This window comes from Pantherophis guttatus, chromosome 3 (assembly GCF_059756535.1).
Source record: "Pantherophis guttatus breed Tessera chromosome 3, ASM5975653v1, whole genome shotgun sequence".
In the NCBI taxonomy this organism is placed as follows: domain Eukaryota; kingdom Metazoa; phylum Chordata; class Lepidosauria; order Squamata; family Colubridae; genus Pantherophis; species Pantherophis guttatus.
The window spans coordinates 156,235,872-156,257,216 of record NC_142065.1 but is presented as its reverse complement, the minus strand read 5'-3'; the positions used below and the strand labels follow the sequence as shown (position 1 = coordinate 156,257,216).

Below are 21,345 nucleotides of genomic sequence, written 5' to 3'. Positions count from 1 at the left end.
ATATTAACAGATGGCAGTCTCAAGTGTTCAAAAGCATTCCAGTTGGGAAAATATTGATTTGTCTTCCTTTTGCTAGATCTTTATCTTTTTAGCTTTCGTATTATTTAATGTTATATTATTTGAAGAACTTTTCCATTATTATTAAACTGTCCTTTCAGTAAAATAAAATAAGATTTGGGAAAAGGACGAATTCAGTGGAGTGAAAAATAAGTACTGCAGAATACTGGTAAATGAAAGGGGAGAAAGAGGCCTCTTATTTTTTGGCAGGCAGATTTCAGAAATGTTGAATGCTACTGAGAAATGGGTCAGATGGGAATATCACGAATTTTAGCATATGTTTCTAAGAAAAAAATATAGAGATTTAACAATGAAATTATATACACACATCCCTATTTAGTAGAAAGTCCTCTAGAATTAAGTGGAACTCACTTTCAGGTGAGTGTGCATCAGTGTGTAGTCACTGAGTTATATACTATTGATAATCTCTTTAAAGTAAAAAAAAAACAAAATGAACAATATATATATATATATATTAAAAACACCCAATTATAAAAGTAAGATTGTTTGGTCTGGCAGCTATGCCTGCTGGTGCTTTTCTTCTTCATCCATCCAGTTCTGTTTGCTTCTGGTCAGATCATATATCTGTTATTTAATCTTCCCGTGGTAACAATTCGTATTCTGAATCTAAATTTAGTATAATACTTAGGTGTATATAAGACCTTTTTTTTGAAGTGGGCCCTTAGAATAGATGTATTTTGATATAGTGACCATCTGCTCATGAATATCACATTTGTTAGTTAAAAAGAATAGTTTGATTCCAATAAATACGTAATTTTGGTTAGATTGTATCATTTCACCAGGTGGCAACACAATAGCAAAGTTTGATAATCAACTTGGATATGTCATTGCTTGCTTTATGCTTGTCACTTTTAAATATTTATCTCTTATTTTATTTTTAACAGCAGACCACTCTTGTTAAAATTGTTGCATGACATCTGCGTCATAGATTGGTAGGAGGCTCAATGCCACAGGCCAACCTTAGTAGGAGGCAAAATTCTGAAACAACCTGTCATGTTTAGTTTCACCATTTCTGTTTAATTATAGCTTATTAATAGAATAATGCACGGAATTTAAAATCAAGCAGTGGTGCAGCTGGTAGTGTTTAGACCTTGGACCCAGTGGTCTTAACTGGGCCATTCTTTACTGTATCTTACTACAATTCCATCCCTATTACTGCTTCTGTTCCTTTTTTCCCAGGAACAAAGTCATTTTTTCCAGCACTTAACAGCATTGAAAAAGAAATATTTTGAGCATGTAGAGTTTTAATCACTTAAACCATGGGATCAGGTTTTATAGGAATGGACTGAAATTCGTTATACTAAGGCTTTTTTTCTTACTGAAATGAGTAATGTATTTTGGAAAGTAAGAAACAAATAAGTAAAATAGCTGTTGCCACTATGTAAATCTTTCATTGTCTGCTTTCTGATTATTGTATAAAGCATTAAAAAAAAAATGAGGCAAGAACAAAAGGGTAGCAAGCGGTATAGTCTTGGCAGGTCTGGCCTACCTGTGCTGACCCTGGACCTCTTTGATGTTGCCGCTAGAGTTACATTCCTGAGGGGTCATTTCATTGTTGATCTGGGTGACAGTTATAATAATCTCAGCCCTGAATATCTGTCCGAAGTTGTACTATAGGAATTATAAATGGACTAATAAATTTATAATTATTTATATTAGTCAGGACTAAAGCCTAATATTTATTACAGTACTGTCTCTTTTTCTTGCTGACAGTATTACAGTACCGTCTCTTTTTCTTGCTGACCAAATAAGTTTGACATATTTCGCAAAGTCTTGACTAAATAAAGAACAATTCAATTTTTTTAAAAAAGGTATAGATTTATATTAGAGTAAATCCCATTGGTTCAGTAGGGGTTTCTTTCAAGCACATGATCAGAATAATTCTGAGATTTACATTCACAGATAAAATTTCATCCTTGTCCAAGATCTATACATACAGCTTTTTTTCTATTTAATTGTTTTGTGGTTGAATTTAGAATGGCTAACCTACTCTGGTTAGCTATTATAAAATACATAGTCTATTTGGATTGAAATGAACTGTAGCAAGCCCAGTCTTTTCACTTCTTCAGCTTGTCATGGAGAGATTAGAAGCATTCAGTTTTTGTTAGCTGAAGGTTAATGTTATGTTTGAAGCTTACTGGGTGATTGCTGAAACAAACCAGTTTTATAATATGTGGTTTAACACTAACACATACCACATAAGGCATACCTATATGTTTTAGAATTCAAGAAAAATTATGTATTATATGTTTTGCAAGATAAACAACCATATAAATATGGGAATAAATAAATAAGGTGTATTTTAAATCTATACTATATATTGTAATTACACATTTTAAATTTATATTAGAGCTAGTTTGGTGTAGTGGTTAAGGCATCAGGCTGGAAACCAGGATACTGTGAATTCTAGTCCAGCCTTAGACACAAAGTCAGCTGGGTTACCTTGGGCCAGTCACTCTCTCTCAGCCCTAGGAAGGAAGCAATGGCAAATCTCTTCTGATATTTGGCCAAAAAGCTGCAGGGAGTTGTTCAGGTAATCATGAAGCACTGATTTAAAAAGTAAAAAAAGAAAAATCCTATATTACATATTGTAATTACATTACATATTGCAAGACTTGTGCTGACTGCCAATGGGTTTCTCTGTAATAACTCCTGTGTAACTTCCAGTTTTTTTTCTTTCAGAAACTGGTCAAAACATAATTGTTCTGGAGGGTGTTTGGAAATTAATGGATGTTGCCATCTGTAATGGGCTGTGAAAGAATCTTAAGAGACAGGATGAGATGCTTCAGTGTAGACAGTGATGTGATAAAAGAAATCTGGGTCCAGAGTAGGAATGAGGTTGAAGAAAGCATTTCAAAATTGACTCTCCCTAGTTCTCTGGAACATAAAGGCAGGGGATGGGAAAAATATTTCAGACTTGCAAGACTGGGTTATTATAACCTTACAATAAATGTTGTATTAGTATTCTTTGTTTTGATTTCCCAGTCAAATCTGGGTACCTTGTTTGGATCTTGTTTCAATGTTAAAACTGAACATAGATTAATGTGGTTTTTGTATTGGTTTTATTGCTTCGAGATAGTTTAACTGTATTATGTTGTAGAATTTTATTTTACTGTTAACCGCTGGGAGTACTTTGTTATGTGGTAGTTAGTTAATTAGTTAGTTAGATATAACTATATTGTAAATTGTATATTGCAACCAAGAAGTGGATCCCTGCATATTCTCAGGGTCTCAGGCTTGGGCAGAGAACCAGGGCCTTACAAAAGGCCAATATTGTCAGGGCCTTCCTGTTTCCAGAGGTAGAATGTTCCACAGGCTTGGTGCTATGGCAGAAAAGGCAACAACCAAAACTTTGAATTGTACCTGGAAGCGCACTGCCAACCAATGCAACTCACAAAATAGTGACATTACATGGGCCAAAAAACTGGCACAATTTACTACCCGTGTTGCTGATTCTGCACCAGTTGAAGCTTCTGGGTGCTCTTCAAATGCAACCCCATGTAGAATACATTGCAATAGTCCTGACTGGAGGTCACAAGGTCATGAGTGATAGTGAGCAGAACCCTGTTTCAGGATAGGTAGTGCACAACCTGATGATGAGTTCTTCAAGCTGGAATCATTAGTCCAGATTACCCATAGGTCTGTCCGAAGCAGTGCCACTCATCCAAGGCCAACAATGGAAGGCACCCACTAGCAGAAGGTGAACCAAAGCTATTTTGTTTTGCTTGTGTTGACCTGTTGCACCTCATCAGGTTCCCACAGCTTCCATATATGGGCTAGGCATCACTTAGGAAGCTAGGGGTGGAGATACAAACATGAGGGTCATCCACTTATTGATGATACCCCATCCCAAACCATTGAATGAGCTCATTCAGTTAAACTGGAGAGGAGAAGAACTAAGCTCTGTGGCCTTGCACAAAGTAGGAGCTGAGGACTGGACCTCCCCCCCCCCTTGACAGAAACCAGACCTAGAGGAAGGAGTAGAATCAGCAGAACTTTACCCACCCCAAACTCCAAGAGCAAGTCTAGAAGGATACCCATGATCGATGGTATCTAAAACCACAGCGAGGTCAAGAAGAGCAAGAATAGATGCATTGTCTCCATCCTGCTCCTGTCAGAGGTCATCCAAGAGTATGATCAATGCTGTTCTGTCCTATACTCTGGCCTGAATCCAGACTGAAAGGGATTTAGAGAATCAACTTTCTCACAATAATACTTTACCGATTTTTAGAATTCCAACAGATTTGGAAAAATTGAGGATTTAAGTTTTTTCCATTGTTTGTGCCAATTGCTGCTATAATATTTAGCAATTAACAAATAATTATATCCTTCATTGGAGTATTAATACTAATTAGTATTCTTACATTACTGTTCTAATGGAATACAGTATTTGTCCAATGGATTTATTCTGTAATGTTGCTATACGGACGATGAGACAATTAATGGACGCAATTTTTAGGCTCTTTGTGTGTAACTTTGGAATCTAAATAAGTCCTGGATACGTATTATAATAATAGAAATACTTAACTGTATTTCTACCCTCCAATAATGTGTTAAGAAAACTTAGTTGCCTAGTACCTATTGTTATTTCTATTCAAACACTTAGTTGTATGCCTTTTACCAGGTTGATTCTTTGTATTGTATTTTATGGATAGGTTGTCTCATCCAAATAAATTGGGGTAGATTTTAAATACAAAATTAGAATTTAGTTTAGCTACAGGTTTAGTCTTTAAAGTAAAAATAGCACCATTCAAAAGAAAAAATTGAGGAAAAATATGAAGAAAAAAATGCATTGTTTTATTAATAATATAGGCATATATAACTCTTAATGATAACAATACTTAATTAGTATTTAATTTAAACTCTAATATGATTTTTTTTTAGTTTTACTCTATTTTCATAGAACTTTATAGTAATACTGTGTTGCATAGACTGGATTATTGAACATAGTATAATGAAGCTAAACTGGATAATTTTCTATCGTTCTGGAAAAAAATTACAATAACCCATCCATTTAGCAATCTGGTAAATGAGTAAATAAACTGAAGCCATAATCCTCAGATTATTTATTCCTTGTTGGATACGCCAGCAAAATTGTAATGTAATTATATCATAATAAATAACTGAAGAATGTATTTTAGCTTCAGTCAGACTTGGTTATTCTGCTGGTAAAACATTAATCCTACTGAGGTGTCATGCCGATGTTTAGTTGTAGAGGGAATGCCTTAATTTGAGAAGGTATATTATCATACTGAACTAAAAGCTATGAATATGTTCTGTTCAATATAACCCTCATTTTTATTGTAATAGTTACAGTGTGGAAAAATGGATACATTCTTTAATTCTTCTTTTCTCTCTCTCTCTTTTCTTCTCTTTCTTTCAAGCTTATGTTCCTGAAGAAGAACTGAAAGCAGCAGAAATTGATGAAGAAAGTGGGGAGGATGATGGGCTATCTCTGGACATCCAAGAAAATGAGTACATGTGCCAGGATGAAACAGAGATCAAAGAGGCTCAGAGTTACCAGAATTCTCCAGTCAGCACAGCAACAAACCAAGATGCAGGTTATGGTTCACCGTTCAGTGAAAACAGTGATCAATTGGCCCATTTCAAAAGCTCTTCCTCTAAAGAAGAGAAAGAAGATCACAAGTGCTTGGACAATGCTTCCTACCCACAGGACAGTTTAGCACAGATAAAAGCCGTATATGCGAATTTACTGTCAGAATCTTGTTGGTCTGGTTTAGCATTAGATTTAAAAAAATCAAAGAATAATGAAGACAGCCCGAAAGAAAGCACCACTAACAGCACCACTAGTATCAATACCCCAAATACAAGTGCCAGTACCAGTACCAACACTACTACCACTACAAGCATCAGTAGTACTAGTAACAGTAGCAGTGGCAGTTCAGGTTATGACTGGCATCAAGCGGCTTTGGCCAAAACTCTGCAACAGACCTCATATGGACTTCTACCAGAACCCAGTCTGTTCAGCACAGTGCAACTTTACCGGCAAAACAATAAACTGTATGGTTCTGTGTTCACTGGTGCCAGTAAATTCCGGTGCAAAGACTGTAGTGCAGCATATGATACACTGGTAGAGCTTACAGTGCACATGAATGAAACTGGACATTACCGGGATGACAACCAAGATAAAGAATCTGAAAAAACCAGACGGTGGTCAAAGCCCAGAAAGCGATCACTTATGGAAATGGAAGGCAAAGAGGATGCCCAGAAAGTACTAAAATGCATGTACTGTGGTCATTCATTTGAATCTTTACAAGACTTAAGTGTCCATATGATAAAAACAAAGCATTACCAGAAAGTGCCTCTGAAGGAACCAGTACCAGCCATCACCAAACTGGTGCCTTCTACCAAAAAACGAGCACTTCAGGACTTGGCTTCACCTTGCTCACCTGAGCCAACAGCAATTACTCCAGAGACTACACTTAGTGAAGCAGCAAAGGATCAGAAAACTGCCAATCCATATGTAACTCCCAATAATCGCTACGGCTATCAAAATGGTGCTAGCTACACTTGGCAGTTTGAGGCCCGCAAAGCTCAGATACTAAAATGCATGGAATGTGGCAGTTCTCATGACACTTTGCAACAGCTGACTGCTCATATGATGGTCACAGGACATTTTTTGAAAGTAACTAATTCAGCCTCTAAAAAAGGAAAACAGCTAGTACTGGACTCGGTAGTTGAAGAAAAGATACAGTCCATACCTTTGCCACCTACCACTCATACAAGATTACCAGCTACAAATATTAAAAAGCAACCGGATTCTCCTGCTGGATCTACAACTTCTGAAGAAAAGAAGGAGCCAGAAAAAGAACAGGTGATTGTTACTGAAACGGACAAAAAAATTAAAGAAGAAAATGAGGACTCTTCAGAAAAATTTGAGCCAACAGCTGTATATCAGTACCTCCGAGAAGAGGATCTAGATGAAAGTCCAAAAGGTGGAATCGACATATTGAAATCTCTGGAGAACACAGTGACCACAGCTATAAGCAAAGCTCAAAATGGAGCACCTTCCTGGGGAGGCTACCCTAGCATTCATGCAGCTTATCAGCTTCCAGGAACCGTTAAATCCCTTCAGCCAACTGTGCAGAGTGTTCAGATTCAGCCATCGTATGCTAGCAGTGTAAAGTCATTGTCTTCAGAACACAGTGCGCTGATCCATTCACCAGGCAATCTGACACCCCCTCCTCATAAAAGTAATGTCTCTGCCATGGAAGAGCTAGTAGAGAAGGTCACGGGCAAAATCCATATTAAGAAAGAAGAAAAGCCTTCAGAAAAAGAGAAATGTTCTCCAGTCAAGCCATTGTCCCCTGCTCCTAAGGAAAGCAAAGACTTTCCAAAATCAGAGGAAAGCAACAAGCAACAACAACTACATCAGCAGCCACTGCAGCAAAAACAAAGTCCTGAAGCTGAGGTTCAGAAGGTCAAAAAGGATGTTCTAGCTGATCCACATGCACTTAATGGTACTGAACCGCCTAAAGCAAAAGTCACCAATGGCTGTAATAACTTGGGTATCATTACAGACCATTCACCAGAGCAATCATTCATTAACCCACTGAGTGCTTTGCAGTCCATTATGAATACCCACTTAGGCAAAGTCTCTAATCCTGTAAATCCTTCTTTGGATCCTTTGGCCATGTTATATAAAATTAGTAACAGCATGTTGGACAAACCCATTTACCCCACAACTCCAGCCAAGCAAGCTGAGCCTATTGACCGGTACTATTATGAGAACAGCGATCAGCCTATTGATTTAACAAAGTCCAAAACCAAACCACTGATTTCCAGTGTAACTGATTCTGTCTCATCTCCTCTAAGAGAAAGTGCCCTAATGGATATTTCTGACATGGTAAAGAACCTCACAGGGCGCTTGACTCCCAAATCTTCTACTCCGTCTTCTGTGTCAGAAAAATCTGATGCAGATGGAAGTAGCTTTGAAGAAGCTTTGGATGAACTGTCTCCAGTACACAAGAGGAAGGGTAGGCAGTCAAACTGGAACCCTCAGCATCTTCTCATCCTTCAAGCCCAGTTTGCTTCCAGTTTGAGGGAGACACCGGAAGGCAAATATATTATGTCGGACCTAGGCCCACAAGAACGGGTTCATATCTCGAAGTTTACTGGTCTTTCTATGACCACAATTAGCCACTGGCTGGCAAATGTGAAGTATCAGTTAAGGAGGACAGGTGGAACTAAGTTTTTAAAGAATTTGGATACAGGTCATCCTGTTTTCTTTTGCAATGATTGTGCCTCTCAATTCAGGACTGCTTCCACGTATATAAGTCACTTGGAGACACATTTAGGGTTCAGTTTGAAGGATCTGTCCAAATTGCCACTTAATCAGATACAAGAACAGCAGAATATTTCCAAGGTCCTTTCAAATAAGACTTTAGGCTCACTTGGAATTGCCGAGGAGGACTCGGGCTCCACATTCCAGTGTAAGCTCTGTAATCGAACCTTTGCAAGCAAGCATGCAGTCAAACTGCACCTTAGTAAAACACATGGGAAGTCTCCCGAGGACCATCTGATCTATGTAACTGAGTTAGAAAAACATTAGCGTCCAGGTAAGCAACCAGGTATGCAAGTGACCACAGGAACATTGCACTAAACTTCATAGTACTGCACTAGGCCTGATCTGAGCCTCTGAAATCAGTCTTACTTTTGTTGCTGAACTGCCTATCTGGAGCTTGGTTTTTCTTACATACGTTTTGTAGTTATATTTATATGCTCTTTGTCTGATCTGTGCATGTTTTTAAAACCTTTTTTTTCCCTTTCCTTCCCCCCTTCTTTTTCTGTGAGTCAAAGTCTGACCTTTATTTTCAACATATGTCCTTGATGTTAAGCTATCTTTTGTAGACTATAGTGGGAGACACTATTGAGAGACATTAATTTAGCGGTAAAGAAAGACACAAAGAACAATAACAAAAAGACATTCTAAAATTACAAAGTTGCCATGACAATAAAGGTCACAGAACCCCGTAGTGTCAGTTTTTAACCCTCTGAGGACTATAATAGTATTCTGTGCCTTTCCCAAAAAGAAGGTGTGTGTGATTTTTTTTAAAAAAAGCATTTCATCCTAATATAACTGGGTCAAATTCACTTACATTTAATAGGTTTTTCAAATGTCAAAAGGCGTTTTTTTCTCTCTCAAAAAATGCAGTCTAATTTGCAAAGAAAAGATGCATGCCATTCTTGAATAATTATAAAAAGTGATCAAATGCTCAAGGAGTTAGACACGACCCATGTTTTAAAAAATAAAATCACAAACCAATTTGCCACTATGCCCAAATCCTCTGAATGCTGAATATTGCCACTTGATTGGCATAAAAAGTATGCAAGTTATTTTAAAAAATGTAAAAATGTTATTTCTTTTTCCTGTAAGATACTGCAATTTATAGTTATTTACAAATGTAAGCTTTGGTACAGGCTGATCTTTCTATAGTGTGCTGCATTGGTACATGAAAATGAAACAAAACAACAACAACAACAACAAAATGGGGCAAGTGTTGGATTCTGATCCTTGTAAATTGCCAGCATCAGCTTAGGTTAAAAAAAAACAAAACAGTACATGTTGCATATTGTACCATTTTAAATTGTTCAACTTCCTTTGTACCTTCTGGCTGTATGCTTTCTCTCTTAACTTTTTATATTGTCATTTTATATTCAATTTCTGTGTATATAATGTAAAAACACACTTTTTTGAATAAAATTGAGTTCCTTGCAGCTTGAGTTAAATAGAGAAATTTTACTGGCACCTGCATCTTCCCAGATGCATGTACTCAAAGGAGCTATCTGACAAAATAAATAAATAAAAATAAAGCAAACAATGCACTATGAATTATACATTTTGATGTTTTATCATTAATATTGTACAGTACCTTTTTGGTTCACGCAATGAAATCCACTGTTTTCTCAAATGTAAAATAAACCCACATGCAGTTCTTGATTTGTGCATATTGTGATGTCATCATTGCTTTGCCTTTGAGGTCTTCATTTCAGCAGCGACAAAATTACAGCCTGAAGTATGTTTGAATTGATTTCTGTACTCTAATATGCTCCATTCTGTTACCTACCCAATGGTGATGTTCCAATTGTTACTGCACTAGTTTACAGATGCTGATGAATACATTGTGTAATTTTTTTAATGTGTAAGCCTTTCATCTGCTTTGAAAACATGACTTTTGCCCACCTGAGTGGTGTATAAGTTCCTGATAGCTACCCAGTTGGACCCTACTCATTAAAAAGCATCCACTTGCTCATCTTCATCTTGATCCCTGTTTTTGTGTAGCAGAAATTGGCAACTTCTTTCAGACTGAAGCCACACTTGGTTTTTGAATGGAATGCTGCTGACTACACTTCAGACAGTAGGAGGCAGTTAGGACAAAAAGTACATTCTATTTCATTTATAGTCAGTTAATAGGTGTCCTCATAAATAATATATTTAATACATTTCCTTTTATATTGCATTAAAAAGAACAGTTTGATACATTTACAAGCTCTTGGTGAGCTTAAGATACATGTTTCTATTGAAGTTTACAGCTCCTCAGATGGAGGCCGAAAGTCATGAACTACATCTCTTACAATTTCCCACTTCAGAAAAAGTTGCATGATGATTATGACTGTGTCCTTTTCTTATGACTGGTCTCTCTTAACAATCGTTTGAAGTTGCGACGGATGTCATCAGAGCTACTTACAATCTGGTTTTGGAGTTACATGGTCACATGATTGCATTTTAGGACCTCTGCTTTACAGCTTTTTGCTACATTCTATTGTAAAGTGACTTGTGTTGTGCAATTTATTTATTTTGCTATTTTCTGGCTTTTATTCCAGTATGTTTCTGGCAAAAATTGCCCACTGGGAAAAATTCATTACTTACCAGTCATCTTAATGACCATCACATAAAATTAGGTCTGATCACATGTCACCACAACTTATAACTGCAATGGCTTACAACCATAATTGTGCAGTCAATTATTTATATTCTTTATTAAATTTCTTTGTGGCCCATCTCACTGCGAGGTGATTGGGCGGCTTGCAACATTAAAATGAAACCAATTATAGTAGTAAGTCAAGACTTACTTATCAGTACTTATCAAGACTTATCAGTACAGTACGAGGGCTGGCCTTTTAGCCCTGTGTCCTTGCTCTACAACAAATAGTGGCAACTTGATGCCATCCAGATATTTGTAAACCTCAACAGCCATTTTCAGTGGGAAAACATAATGGAAGTTCATCCAACATATCTGTAGGTCACCTGGTTTATTCACTTCTATCTTCAAATTCATTTATTTTGGTTCATCTGTTAATTGTTGCCTTGGAGTCACTTGTTAATTGCTAACTTGGAGTCATATTTTCTTCTCTGATAGAGAATATTTCTCACTTATTGCTCCTCCTGTCTCTTAATAAGCATATATACTATATCCTCTGAAGCCCCTAGATATAACTGTAGGTAAATATGACTTTTACATACAAACGCTTCTGATGGATCAGGCGTCTTGGTGCAACACTTTGTTTTTTACAATAGCCAGCTATCTCTGAGCTGCCAGAAGTGGGAGGTGAAGACATTTTCTACTGACATATTTATTTCCCTGCACTGAATTTGGAAGCATGCTGTTTGCAACTTGGAGGTATCTTTCAGTCTTCGAAATTATAGACAGACGAGGCCACAGATAGGGTACCTGTCATGGTAGGTTTTGCTCTTCTGGGCATCAATTTATATTTGCTTAAATTTACAGGTAGTCCTCGACTTAACAACGGCAATTGAGGCCAAAATTTCTGTTGCTAAGCAAGACATTTGTTAAGTGAGTTTTGCCCCATTCTATGATCTTGCCGCAGTTGCTAAGTGTATCGGCACAGTTGTTAGGTTAGTAACACGGTTGTTAAGTGAATATGGCTTTCCCATTGACTTCAGTTGTCATAAGGTGATCACATGGCCCCAGGACACTACAATAGTCATAAATATGAGTCAGTTGCCACATGTCTGAATTATGATCATGTGACCATGTGGATGCTGCAACGGTGGTAAGTGAAAAATGGTCATAAATCACCTTTTTCGGTGCCATTGTAACTTTAAATGATCACTAAATAAACTTGTAAGTCCAGGACTAGCTGTAGCTGTCCCATTTTGCATTTTGTTCATCCATTTAAAAGCTTGTTAATTTTTTCCACTTGTTTTTTTTAGCACTTTGAATGTCTTCGGAAACTTGGCCAGGTCACTGCTTACCATTAAGTAAATATCATTTATGAAAAGTTAAAAAGCACCTGTCTAATGCAACTCCTTGTGCGCCTGCTGCTTTTTTCTACTGATAAAATTATTGATCTATATTGTCTATATTTCACTTTCCCTTTTTTAAAAATTAGTTGGCAATTCATAAACAGGCATATTCTCTTATCCGATGCTAATTTTCCTTCTACCATGCTTGTTTAGGGTTCCTCCCAATGTGCCTGGAACATATTATTAAGATGACCAGCCTATAATTTTCCTTCCTTTCCTTTTAGGAAATTGGTATCACATTGATAACATTCTAGTTCTCCTTAAAAGTATTTCTGAGGGGAAAAGTTAAATATTTTGCTATTGGAGTAGTCATTTCACTTCAGTTCTTTAAGAACACTGCAGGTGAGTGACACTAGGACCCAGTGATTGGTTACTGTACAAAGTTATCCTAGAATATCTTCTCTTGTTACTTCAATTTCCTGTAGTTATTCCTTTGAAAGTCAGTACAGGCTCAGATCTTTGCCCTGTATATTCTCCGATAAGGACAATAACAAAAATGTGTTCTCTTTCAATCTCTATTCTCTTGACATTTCTCAGAATTAGTTGTTTATTTTTCTAATCAGAGAATGGGACATAGCAGGATTTATATGTTGGTCTGGTATATAGGCTTTTCATTTTTTTTTTTAAAGAAATGTAATTTGAGAAGCAACCCTCACAATCTAATTCAGCATGTTTATAATGGTTGAAAGCTTCCTAATAAGATGGCCTGCTTAATGACTTGTTCACACAGTACGTTTGAAAAGAATAGGTGTAGCATTTGCTAAAGATTAATTAAATTGTGGAAGTTCACGGCAATGAAATAGGTGCACCAAGCCATATAAGACCGGTTTAACACTGAGATTTCTATTAATGTTTTCAAAGTGCATGTAAGGAAGCATCCATAATGCTACAAAATTAAATACCTTGGGAGGCTGAAAATGTCTGGCCCTGCTGCATATCTTGCCGTAGTTAGGTTGAGTTAACACTGGGACTGTTGGAATGCCCTATATTTGGGCTCCGGTCCAGAACTAAATTAAGACAGTGGGAGAATTTATTATCAAATTTGTATATTCAGGCACCCAGTAAAACTGTGTTTGCGTGCATGTGTGCACACATGCCTGCATATGTTGAAAGGAAAAGGTTAAATTCTGCTGTTTGCCAACATTTTCATCTTTGCCCTGTTCTATGCTAATGGGTTGGTTTTTTTTTTCAAAAAAGGGAGGGGGGAATAAAAAGACTTCAATAGAATCCCATAATATAGCTTGAATCTTATATGATCATAATCAAGTCTGGCTTGCAGACATGCACCTGTTTTTGTTTTCTACTATTTTCATGAAAAATATGTAGAAGCAAGTTGAAACTGGGGCTTTTATCTGGTTCAAAATATCCAGAGAATCACTAGATGAGAGCAAATAGACACAGTCAGTTTTTAATTCTTTGTTTCCTCTCTTCTACAAAGAGTAGCTGAAACGATACAGCTAGATAAGAAATGATGTTCAGTGCTCATTGCACACCAAAAGCACAATGGAAAGAATGCTAGGCTAGAAAACATTCTACTTCTTTAAACTTCATTTCTCTGTATATCTGGGAGTTTTTAACTCCAAAGGAGTAAAACTTAATCTACTGTTATGTGAACCAGGAGAAACTTGTTGATTATCAAAAGACGTACTTTTAAAATACTAAATATGTTATTTGTTCATATTATACAAATTAGAAAAAGCACAAGGCAGCTCTGAAAGTAAATAATATCTCTTTCCACCAACACAAGTCTGTTCCTTCTAATCCCAGTAATTTATCATTCTTCTTACATTCCTCACATAGCTATCCATCCATCCCTCCATCCATCCATTCCAGGTGTAATAGTCCTCCAGAGTTTTGACATTAGGGTACAAGGAGACAGAACTGTATCTTTTAAATAGTGCATTTTGAGATAAAGTCAAATTCTATCACAGCAGGACAAAATGTCCAGTATGGATATTACTTATCAATGAGCTGCCTATGCTTTTTTTTTTTTTTTTGCTTTATGCTATGAAGGCTGTAACAATTAACACATGGAAACCCAGGCATTCGGTATGCAGTGCACATGTTAAAAGGGCATTCTGTAGGAGTACCTCAGAGATTTGCTTCTCAGGTGAGAAAAGCAGTAACAGTCCTTTGCAGTACATGGAACGTCATATGAAACTTTTGCACTGCTATAATTTGTGATCTGACTTGGATTGATCTGGTTTTTAAGTAACTCAGATTGTCTTCTTCTAAATGGCTTCTTTATGAAGTTAACTTGGTCTTAATGTAATTGAGGAATGGTGATCTTCTGACAGCCATTTTTCACAATTTTTTACCCCAAATTTTCCACCAGCAAATAAATACTTAGTTGCTAATATTATACAGAGTTTATGGATGCATGGTAGAAGAATAGATATATCAATGTGAACAGAGTACTATATTTTTCAGGTAAAGATAATTTTTGAAAAATTATGTTGCCAGATCAAAAGATTGATTCTTTGTTAAATCTGAAGGGTTTCCTCAAATTGTCTGGCATGTAAGATCCCAACTACAAATAACGTTCTATAGTTGGCTTCAAGACATTTTTCTTGAGGAATTTGACAGTAAAATGTCAAGGTTTCATTACTTAGTAGCCTAATGTCTTTAAAAGCTTAATGTTTCCATTACTGTGAGCTATTATGACACAATTTTTCTAAATATTAAATTGTTTTAATTATTAATTTATTAGTTTTAAAAGTAAAACAATGGACATTGCTCAACGTCTCTGGTTTCTAACATTTACGTCAAAATCAAGTTAATAAGTAATTATTCCTTGCTCTATATACAAATTTACATATCTCCTACTTCATTATATATCCAGTATTTTACTTCCTAACCAACTATACATATATTTAATAAACCAATATTACAGTCACAAGTTCAATATACATTGATATGTTAATATACATTGATATATGCATTTCCAGACATTCGTTATCCCTTGTTTTTGGCATTCTTCCTCTTATCTAACCAATTATAAAATTTATTCCAAACTTCATGGTATGTTGATTCACTTTTGTCTTTGAGTTCTAAAGTAAGTTTGTCCATCTCTGCACAGCTGTAAATTTTGTGTATTACTTCTTTTAGTAAGTAAAATTGTTTTGTTTTATATAAACAATTGTGTGTATATGTGTTGAAAAACCAATACCATAAAAAACAAAATACTTTGTTTAAAAAAATAAGTATTTGGTAATAGTCAAGTCTAGATTTGAAACTATGTTAATCTAATATCACAGAATTGTTTATTGCTTCCATGTCTATTTTGTTTGTTGGTTTGTTTCAGCAGCAAACACATGTATTCTTACAGCATTGTATGATTTAGGCATTTTATTTAATTTGTTATTGAATGATGGTGCATTTAAGCCCCAAAAGTAAGAGAATCAAGAAATGAAATAAATAGGACTAATTTTATATTAACACTCTTTGAAAATTCTGCATAGAAAAGTATCTTGGCATAATTAATACTCTTTTCCCAATTGTAATGACTCTTATTAGTATGTGATTTAATATCTTTTTTATGTTCCAGATGTGACGACAGTTCTCCATCACTGCTTTTTAACAATTGAATTAATTCAGTCTTATTCTAATAAATAGCAAGACTGTGCTGTTGAATATACAATTCTCTTTGGGTTATTTGGTTAGAAAATAAGACGTATAACATAGGTTAGAATGTTAGCATTACAGTTGTTATTTAATGCATTAACAACACAAATGGTGATCAATAATAAGGCAATGGGATTTAGATAAAATAGTTTTCAATAGTGTTTATATGTATATATGAATTCATGTATCTATGTTTTAATGTTAAAGAAGGCAGCTGTTTTTATGAACAGAGATTCATGATCACCTGCATAACCCTTTCAAGGCCCACATAAAGAACAGTCAATATAGGTTTGCTATAGGGTGTGCCTATACTATAAGTCTTTCTCTTTACTCTGATTATATTTATTGCATGTTTTCCCCTTTTTAATAGAAGTACTGGCTTCCATTTGTTCTGAACACATTTTTCAGTGTTTACTTTTTGGCATCTAGGAATTTGAATGAGGACATTATCCTTTTTCGTAAGTGAAAAGTTTGATGATTTTGAGGGCCACTTTCTTCAGAGTTTTTATATATTTCTCTGATGTTCCTGAATGGGTATTTGTTATTTCTAATTTCCAACAGATTCTGTACTTTAATAATGTCCATACATTATTCTTTTAAACACTTATAATACTTGCCATTTCAGATGCTTTGGAATGCAACTTCATAGTTTCCTGTCAGCTTAGCCAAAAGAATTTACACAAGTTAGTTCCAACCATCAGGAAGATATCAGGAGAAAGAAGACTAATTTATAAACTCTCTGACAATGCAGATATAGAACTGGCTCATAACAACCGTGATTTGCGGTACCCAAATAGACTTGTGAACACATGCTTCCTCCTATTTTCCCTTCTTAAATTGATTTCATATATTAGCCATGTTTTTATATATATGTCTATATAGAAACCATAATTAATTCAAACCATAAATTACCCTCTCTTGGTATTACCCGCTCTGAGCCTGTGTACATGGCATGGGGTGCGAAGTCATTCTAAAGTGGAAGTGGTTCTAATTTGCATAAGTATTCAGCCTTAGGTATTTGGATATTGTACAAGACTGTGCCAGTAAGGGTTTCCTCTATATGAACTGCACTTGGAAACAATTGCACATACACAAAAGGAATGTATAGGGGATGGAATGTGTATGCATTAACTTTGCCTAAAATCTGTATGGTATTATCTGTACTATAGGAAAGCGATTGTACCTGTTCATATTTGAAGATTCAGGCATTTTGCTGAGATAAAACTTTCAATTTCAACTTAAAATGTTCAAAGTTTCCATACTGTGTAAACTAAAACTGTTAGCACAGACATATATTAATTAGTAATATGCAAATGTTTTGAATTTGAAACATTTGAAGCAACTGTTCCAAGTTCATAACAGGTTGTTCTGATCTTCTTGGAAGTGTTCCAGTGCTGTTCTGACCATGCCAGCAATGTTTGAAATTTAAAATAAGATGAATATGAAATGTTTTAGATACCCCTGAGTGTTATCAGTCAACTACCAGTAGATTGCAACAGCTTCTAAATCAAAGCTGGGCATCAGACAAACACTGCCAGATCTCTGATCTGAGTGTGAGCTACATAGTACAATAAGCATGTAAATGACATTTAAAGGATGGTGATTTCCCAGGTGAACCTGTTTGATTATTGAGATCTTTGTTTCTATTCCAAATGCTTTCACATAGCAGAGATTCAACAAATAGTGATCAAGGATAGGACCTTTACAGTAGGTATAAAACTATCTGTTTCTTTCAATATCGATAAATGTAGTTCTCTGATCCGGCCTCTGGAAATGAAGGAACCTGTATAGTAAGTTTGCTTGCCTTATAGTACCTAGGATATCATAGCTGTTTACTGTAATTACCATATTTTGATTTTTTTCTGGTGAACTGGTTTGCTATTTAAATATTAAGTATACTATTTAAGTTTATAGTAGAAAGATGAAGGGTAAATATTTTAAATAAAGCATACATGCAAGTGGGTATAAAAAAGAGAGTGAAAAGATCCTGGATCTAATCTACAGGTTTGTTTGTTTTTTATAAATTAAACCAAACTGCTCACTAATAGTTTCATATACTTTGGCAGGAACTCTTGTAACAATTGTGAATGTCTTAAACAAGACAAGCACTTAAAGTTTCTTTAGGGAAGATCCACATGAAGTGTTGATCATATTCAGCAGTAAAGATGACCAAAATCCAGAAAACTCAAAGGAATGGTAGGGTATATTACTTAAAAGTTGAGGTTTTAGTGTGAAACATTCTTGCCATTAACCATGACTGAAAGCAGTGTCTAAAAGGTATGAGAATACTGTACACTTTATACTACAGTATGCGTGACTCTGGCTCATGACTCGGCTGAAGACCTGGTGGCTGCCTGGGATAGTGCGGCCGCCGGGGCTTTGGACTGCGTCGTGCCTTTGCGGCCTCTGACCCGGCACCGAACTCACCTAGCTCCTTGGTTCTCCGAGGAGCTGAGGGAGTTGAAGCACCGGAAAAGACGCCTGGAGAGTAATTGGAGGACCAGCCGCTCCGAATCCGACCGAAGACTGGTGAGGTCTCATATTAAGACCTACCTAGTGGTGATAAAAGCAGAGAAATCTAGCTATTTTGCCGCTCTTATCGCATCATCAGATAATCGCCCAGCCGCCCTGTTTAGGGTGACCCGCTCCCTCCTCCATCTGGAAGCGCGGGATGATCCCTTGCAGGGTCGAGCTGAGGATTTTGTGCAGTATCTGTATGACAAGGTCGCTCAGATTCGGGAAGGCCTGGCCTCTGACTGGGTAAGTCCGGATGGGATGACTGAGGCAGGTCTTGAGAGTGTTATCTGGGAGGCATTCAATCCTGTGGCTCCTGAGGACGTGGACAGGATCCTGGGACGGCTGAACGCGACCACATGTTTATTGGACCCGTGTCCCTCCTGGTTGGTACTGGCTTCCCGGGAGGTTACACGAGGCTGGCTCCAGAGGATTGTTAACGCTTCTTTGAGTGAGGGGGTCCTGCTGGCCGCTTTGAAAGAAGCGGTGGTGAGGCCCCTCCTCAAGAAGCCCTCTCTGGATCCAGCTGTATTAGCTAACTATCGTCCAGTCTCCAACCTTTGCTTTGTTGCGAAGGTTGTTGAGAGTGTGGTGGCGCGGCAGCTTCCCCAGTACCTGGATGAAGCTGTCTATCTAGACCCGCTCCAGTCTGGCTTCCAGCCTGGACACAGCACGGAAACGGCATTGGTCGCATTGGTGGATGATCTCTGGAGGGCTCGGGATAGGGGTTGTTCCTCTATCCTGGTCCTGTTAGATCTCTCAGCGGCTTTTGATACCATCGACCATGGTATCATGTTGCGCCGGTTGAAGGGGCTGGGGGTTGGGGGGCACCGTTCTGCGGTGGTTCTACTCCTACCTCTCTGACCGGTCGCAATCTGTGTTGACGGGGGCAGCGGTCGACCCCGAGGCGCCTTGCGTGTGGGATGCCACAAGGGTCGGTCCTCTCGCCCCTTCTGTTCAACATTTATGTAAAGCCGCTGGGTGAGATCATCCGTGGCTTTGGGGTGGAGTTCCATCAGTACGCTGACGATACTCAGCTGAAAATCTCCACCCCAGGCCACCCCAACAATGCCCTTGAAGTGATGTCCCAGTGCCTGGAGGCCGTGTGGGCCTGGATGGGGAGAAACAGGCTCCGACTCAACCCTTCCAAGACCAAGTGGCTGTGGCTTCCGGCGTCCCGATATAGCCAGCTGGTGCCATTGCTGGCTATTGGGGGCGAATCACTGGCCCCCACAGAGAGGGCTCACAACTTAGGCGTCCTCCTGGATGCACGGCTGTCTTTAGAAGAGCACATGACGGCCGTGGCCAGGGGGGCTTTTTATCAGGTTCGCCTGATATGCCAGTTGCGCTCCTTTCTGGATTGGGACTCCCTATGCACGGTCACTCAAGCACTCGTCACTTTCCGCCTGGACTACTGCAATGCTCTCTACATGGGGCTCCCCTTGGGGTGCACCCGGAGGCTACAGTTAGTCCAGAATGGGGCCGCGCGGGGGATTATGGGAGTGACGGGGCACTCACATATGACACCTCTCCTGCGTGAGCTGCACTGACTTCCTGTGGTCTTCCGGGTGCATTTCAAGGTGTTGGTGACCACCTTTAAAGCGCTCCATGGCTTAGGGCCGGGTATCTGCGAGACCGCCTTCTGCCGCCAATAGCCTCCCACCGACCGGTTCGCTCGCACAGAGAGGGCCTTCTCAGGGTGCCGTCGGCCAGACAGTGCATGGACAATACTGGTTCCTTCAATTAGGAAACAAAGATTAGCACCGCCCCCTAGAGTTGGACATGACTGGACAGAGGAAATCTTTAACTAGTAATGAAGATAAAGATATATGCAATGGTGGAATCAAAAGGTGTTTTTTTTTTTGTTTGTTTGTTTAGGAAAAAAAACTAGTATAAATAGGAAATCAAAATTACTTCACTCTGTTATAAATCGTCCCTTTTGCATTTGTTTTTGCATTTTGTCCTGAATAATCCCAATGAAAATAAGCCCTGAAGTAAGGTGGCCAAGATATAATATCATTTTTAAAGGATTGTCCTTTGGGTTTCAAGTCTAAGCTTGGCATGAATACTAAGGCAACATGCACATGCATGCACACTTGTCCCCCTTTTCTGCTGTCATTTCTTTCCCCCATTGTTCTGTAAATGTAACATGAACATTTTTCTTTAAGCCCTGGTTAGACTTGGGTTGTCACTGTGAGGTTCCAATGTATAACATCTTATTTGTTGTCATGGAAGCAGAGTTACAAGCTCAATGTCACAAAAAAGCCATCCTCCAACAAAACAAAGAAAATTGGCAGAGCATCTCAGCAAGTCACCATCCTGCTGTAGATTCTCAGGGAGAAAGGAAAAAAAAACATGGTCTTTTTGAAAGGGAGTACATTTTGAATATTTCGGGTGCCTTTCTTCATTTCAATCAGAGTAGATTTCCACTGATGAAATGATGATGCACCTGATCCTAGCCAAACGGAGCAGAGCAGGGTATTTTGCTGAATGCAGTTCTTAAAAATGGGGTTTTTTTGGTGTGTTGCTTCTTATTGAAAGTATTTTACATGAAATATTACCAATAGAACAAGTAATTTCATGGTTTCTACAACTAAAAGAAACATGTTATGAGTAGACATTCCTTGCAGATATATCACAGAAAAGCTTTATTGCAGTGGTTCTCAACCTTCCTAATGCCGCGACCCTTTAATACAGTTCCTCATGTTGTGGTGACCCCCAACCAGGGGTGGGTTCTAAATTTTTTTACTACCGGTTCTGTGGGCGTGGCTTGGAGGTCATGTGACTGGGTGGGCGTGGCTATGTGTATAGGGACTATTCAGAGGGCTGAAAAAAGTCAT

At 37.8% G+C, this 21,345-nt stretch overlaps 1 protein-coding gene across 4 annotated transcripts in view; it reads left to right on the top strand.

Moving 5' to 3' along the window:
- TSHZ1 (teashirt zinc finger homeobox 1) overlaps nt 1–10,039 on the top strand; it is an 85,425-nt gene extending 75,386 nt beyond the window's left edge. For all 4 annotated transcript variants that reach the window (XM_034429337.3, XM_034429339.3, XM_034429338.3 and 1 more), the window contains exon 2: nt 5,463–10,039. In XM_034429337.3, coding sequence (XP_034285228.2) covers nt 5,463–8,650 — 3,188 coding nt within the window. In that variant the 3' untranslated portion in view covers nt 8,651–10,039. The remainder of the gene's footprint in view (nt 1–5,462) is intronic.
- Nucleotides 10,040–21,345: the final 11,306 nt, after the last annotated feature.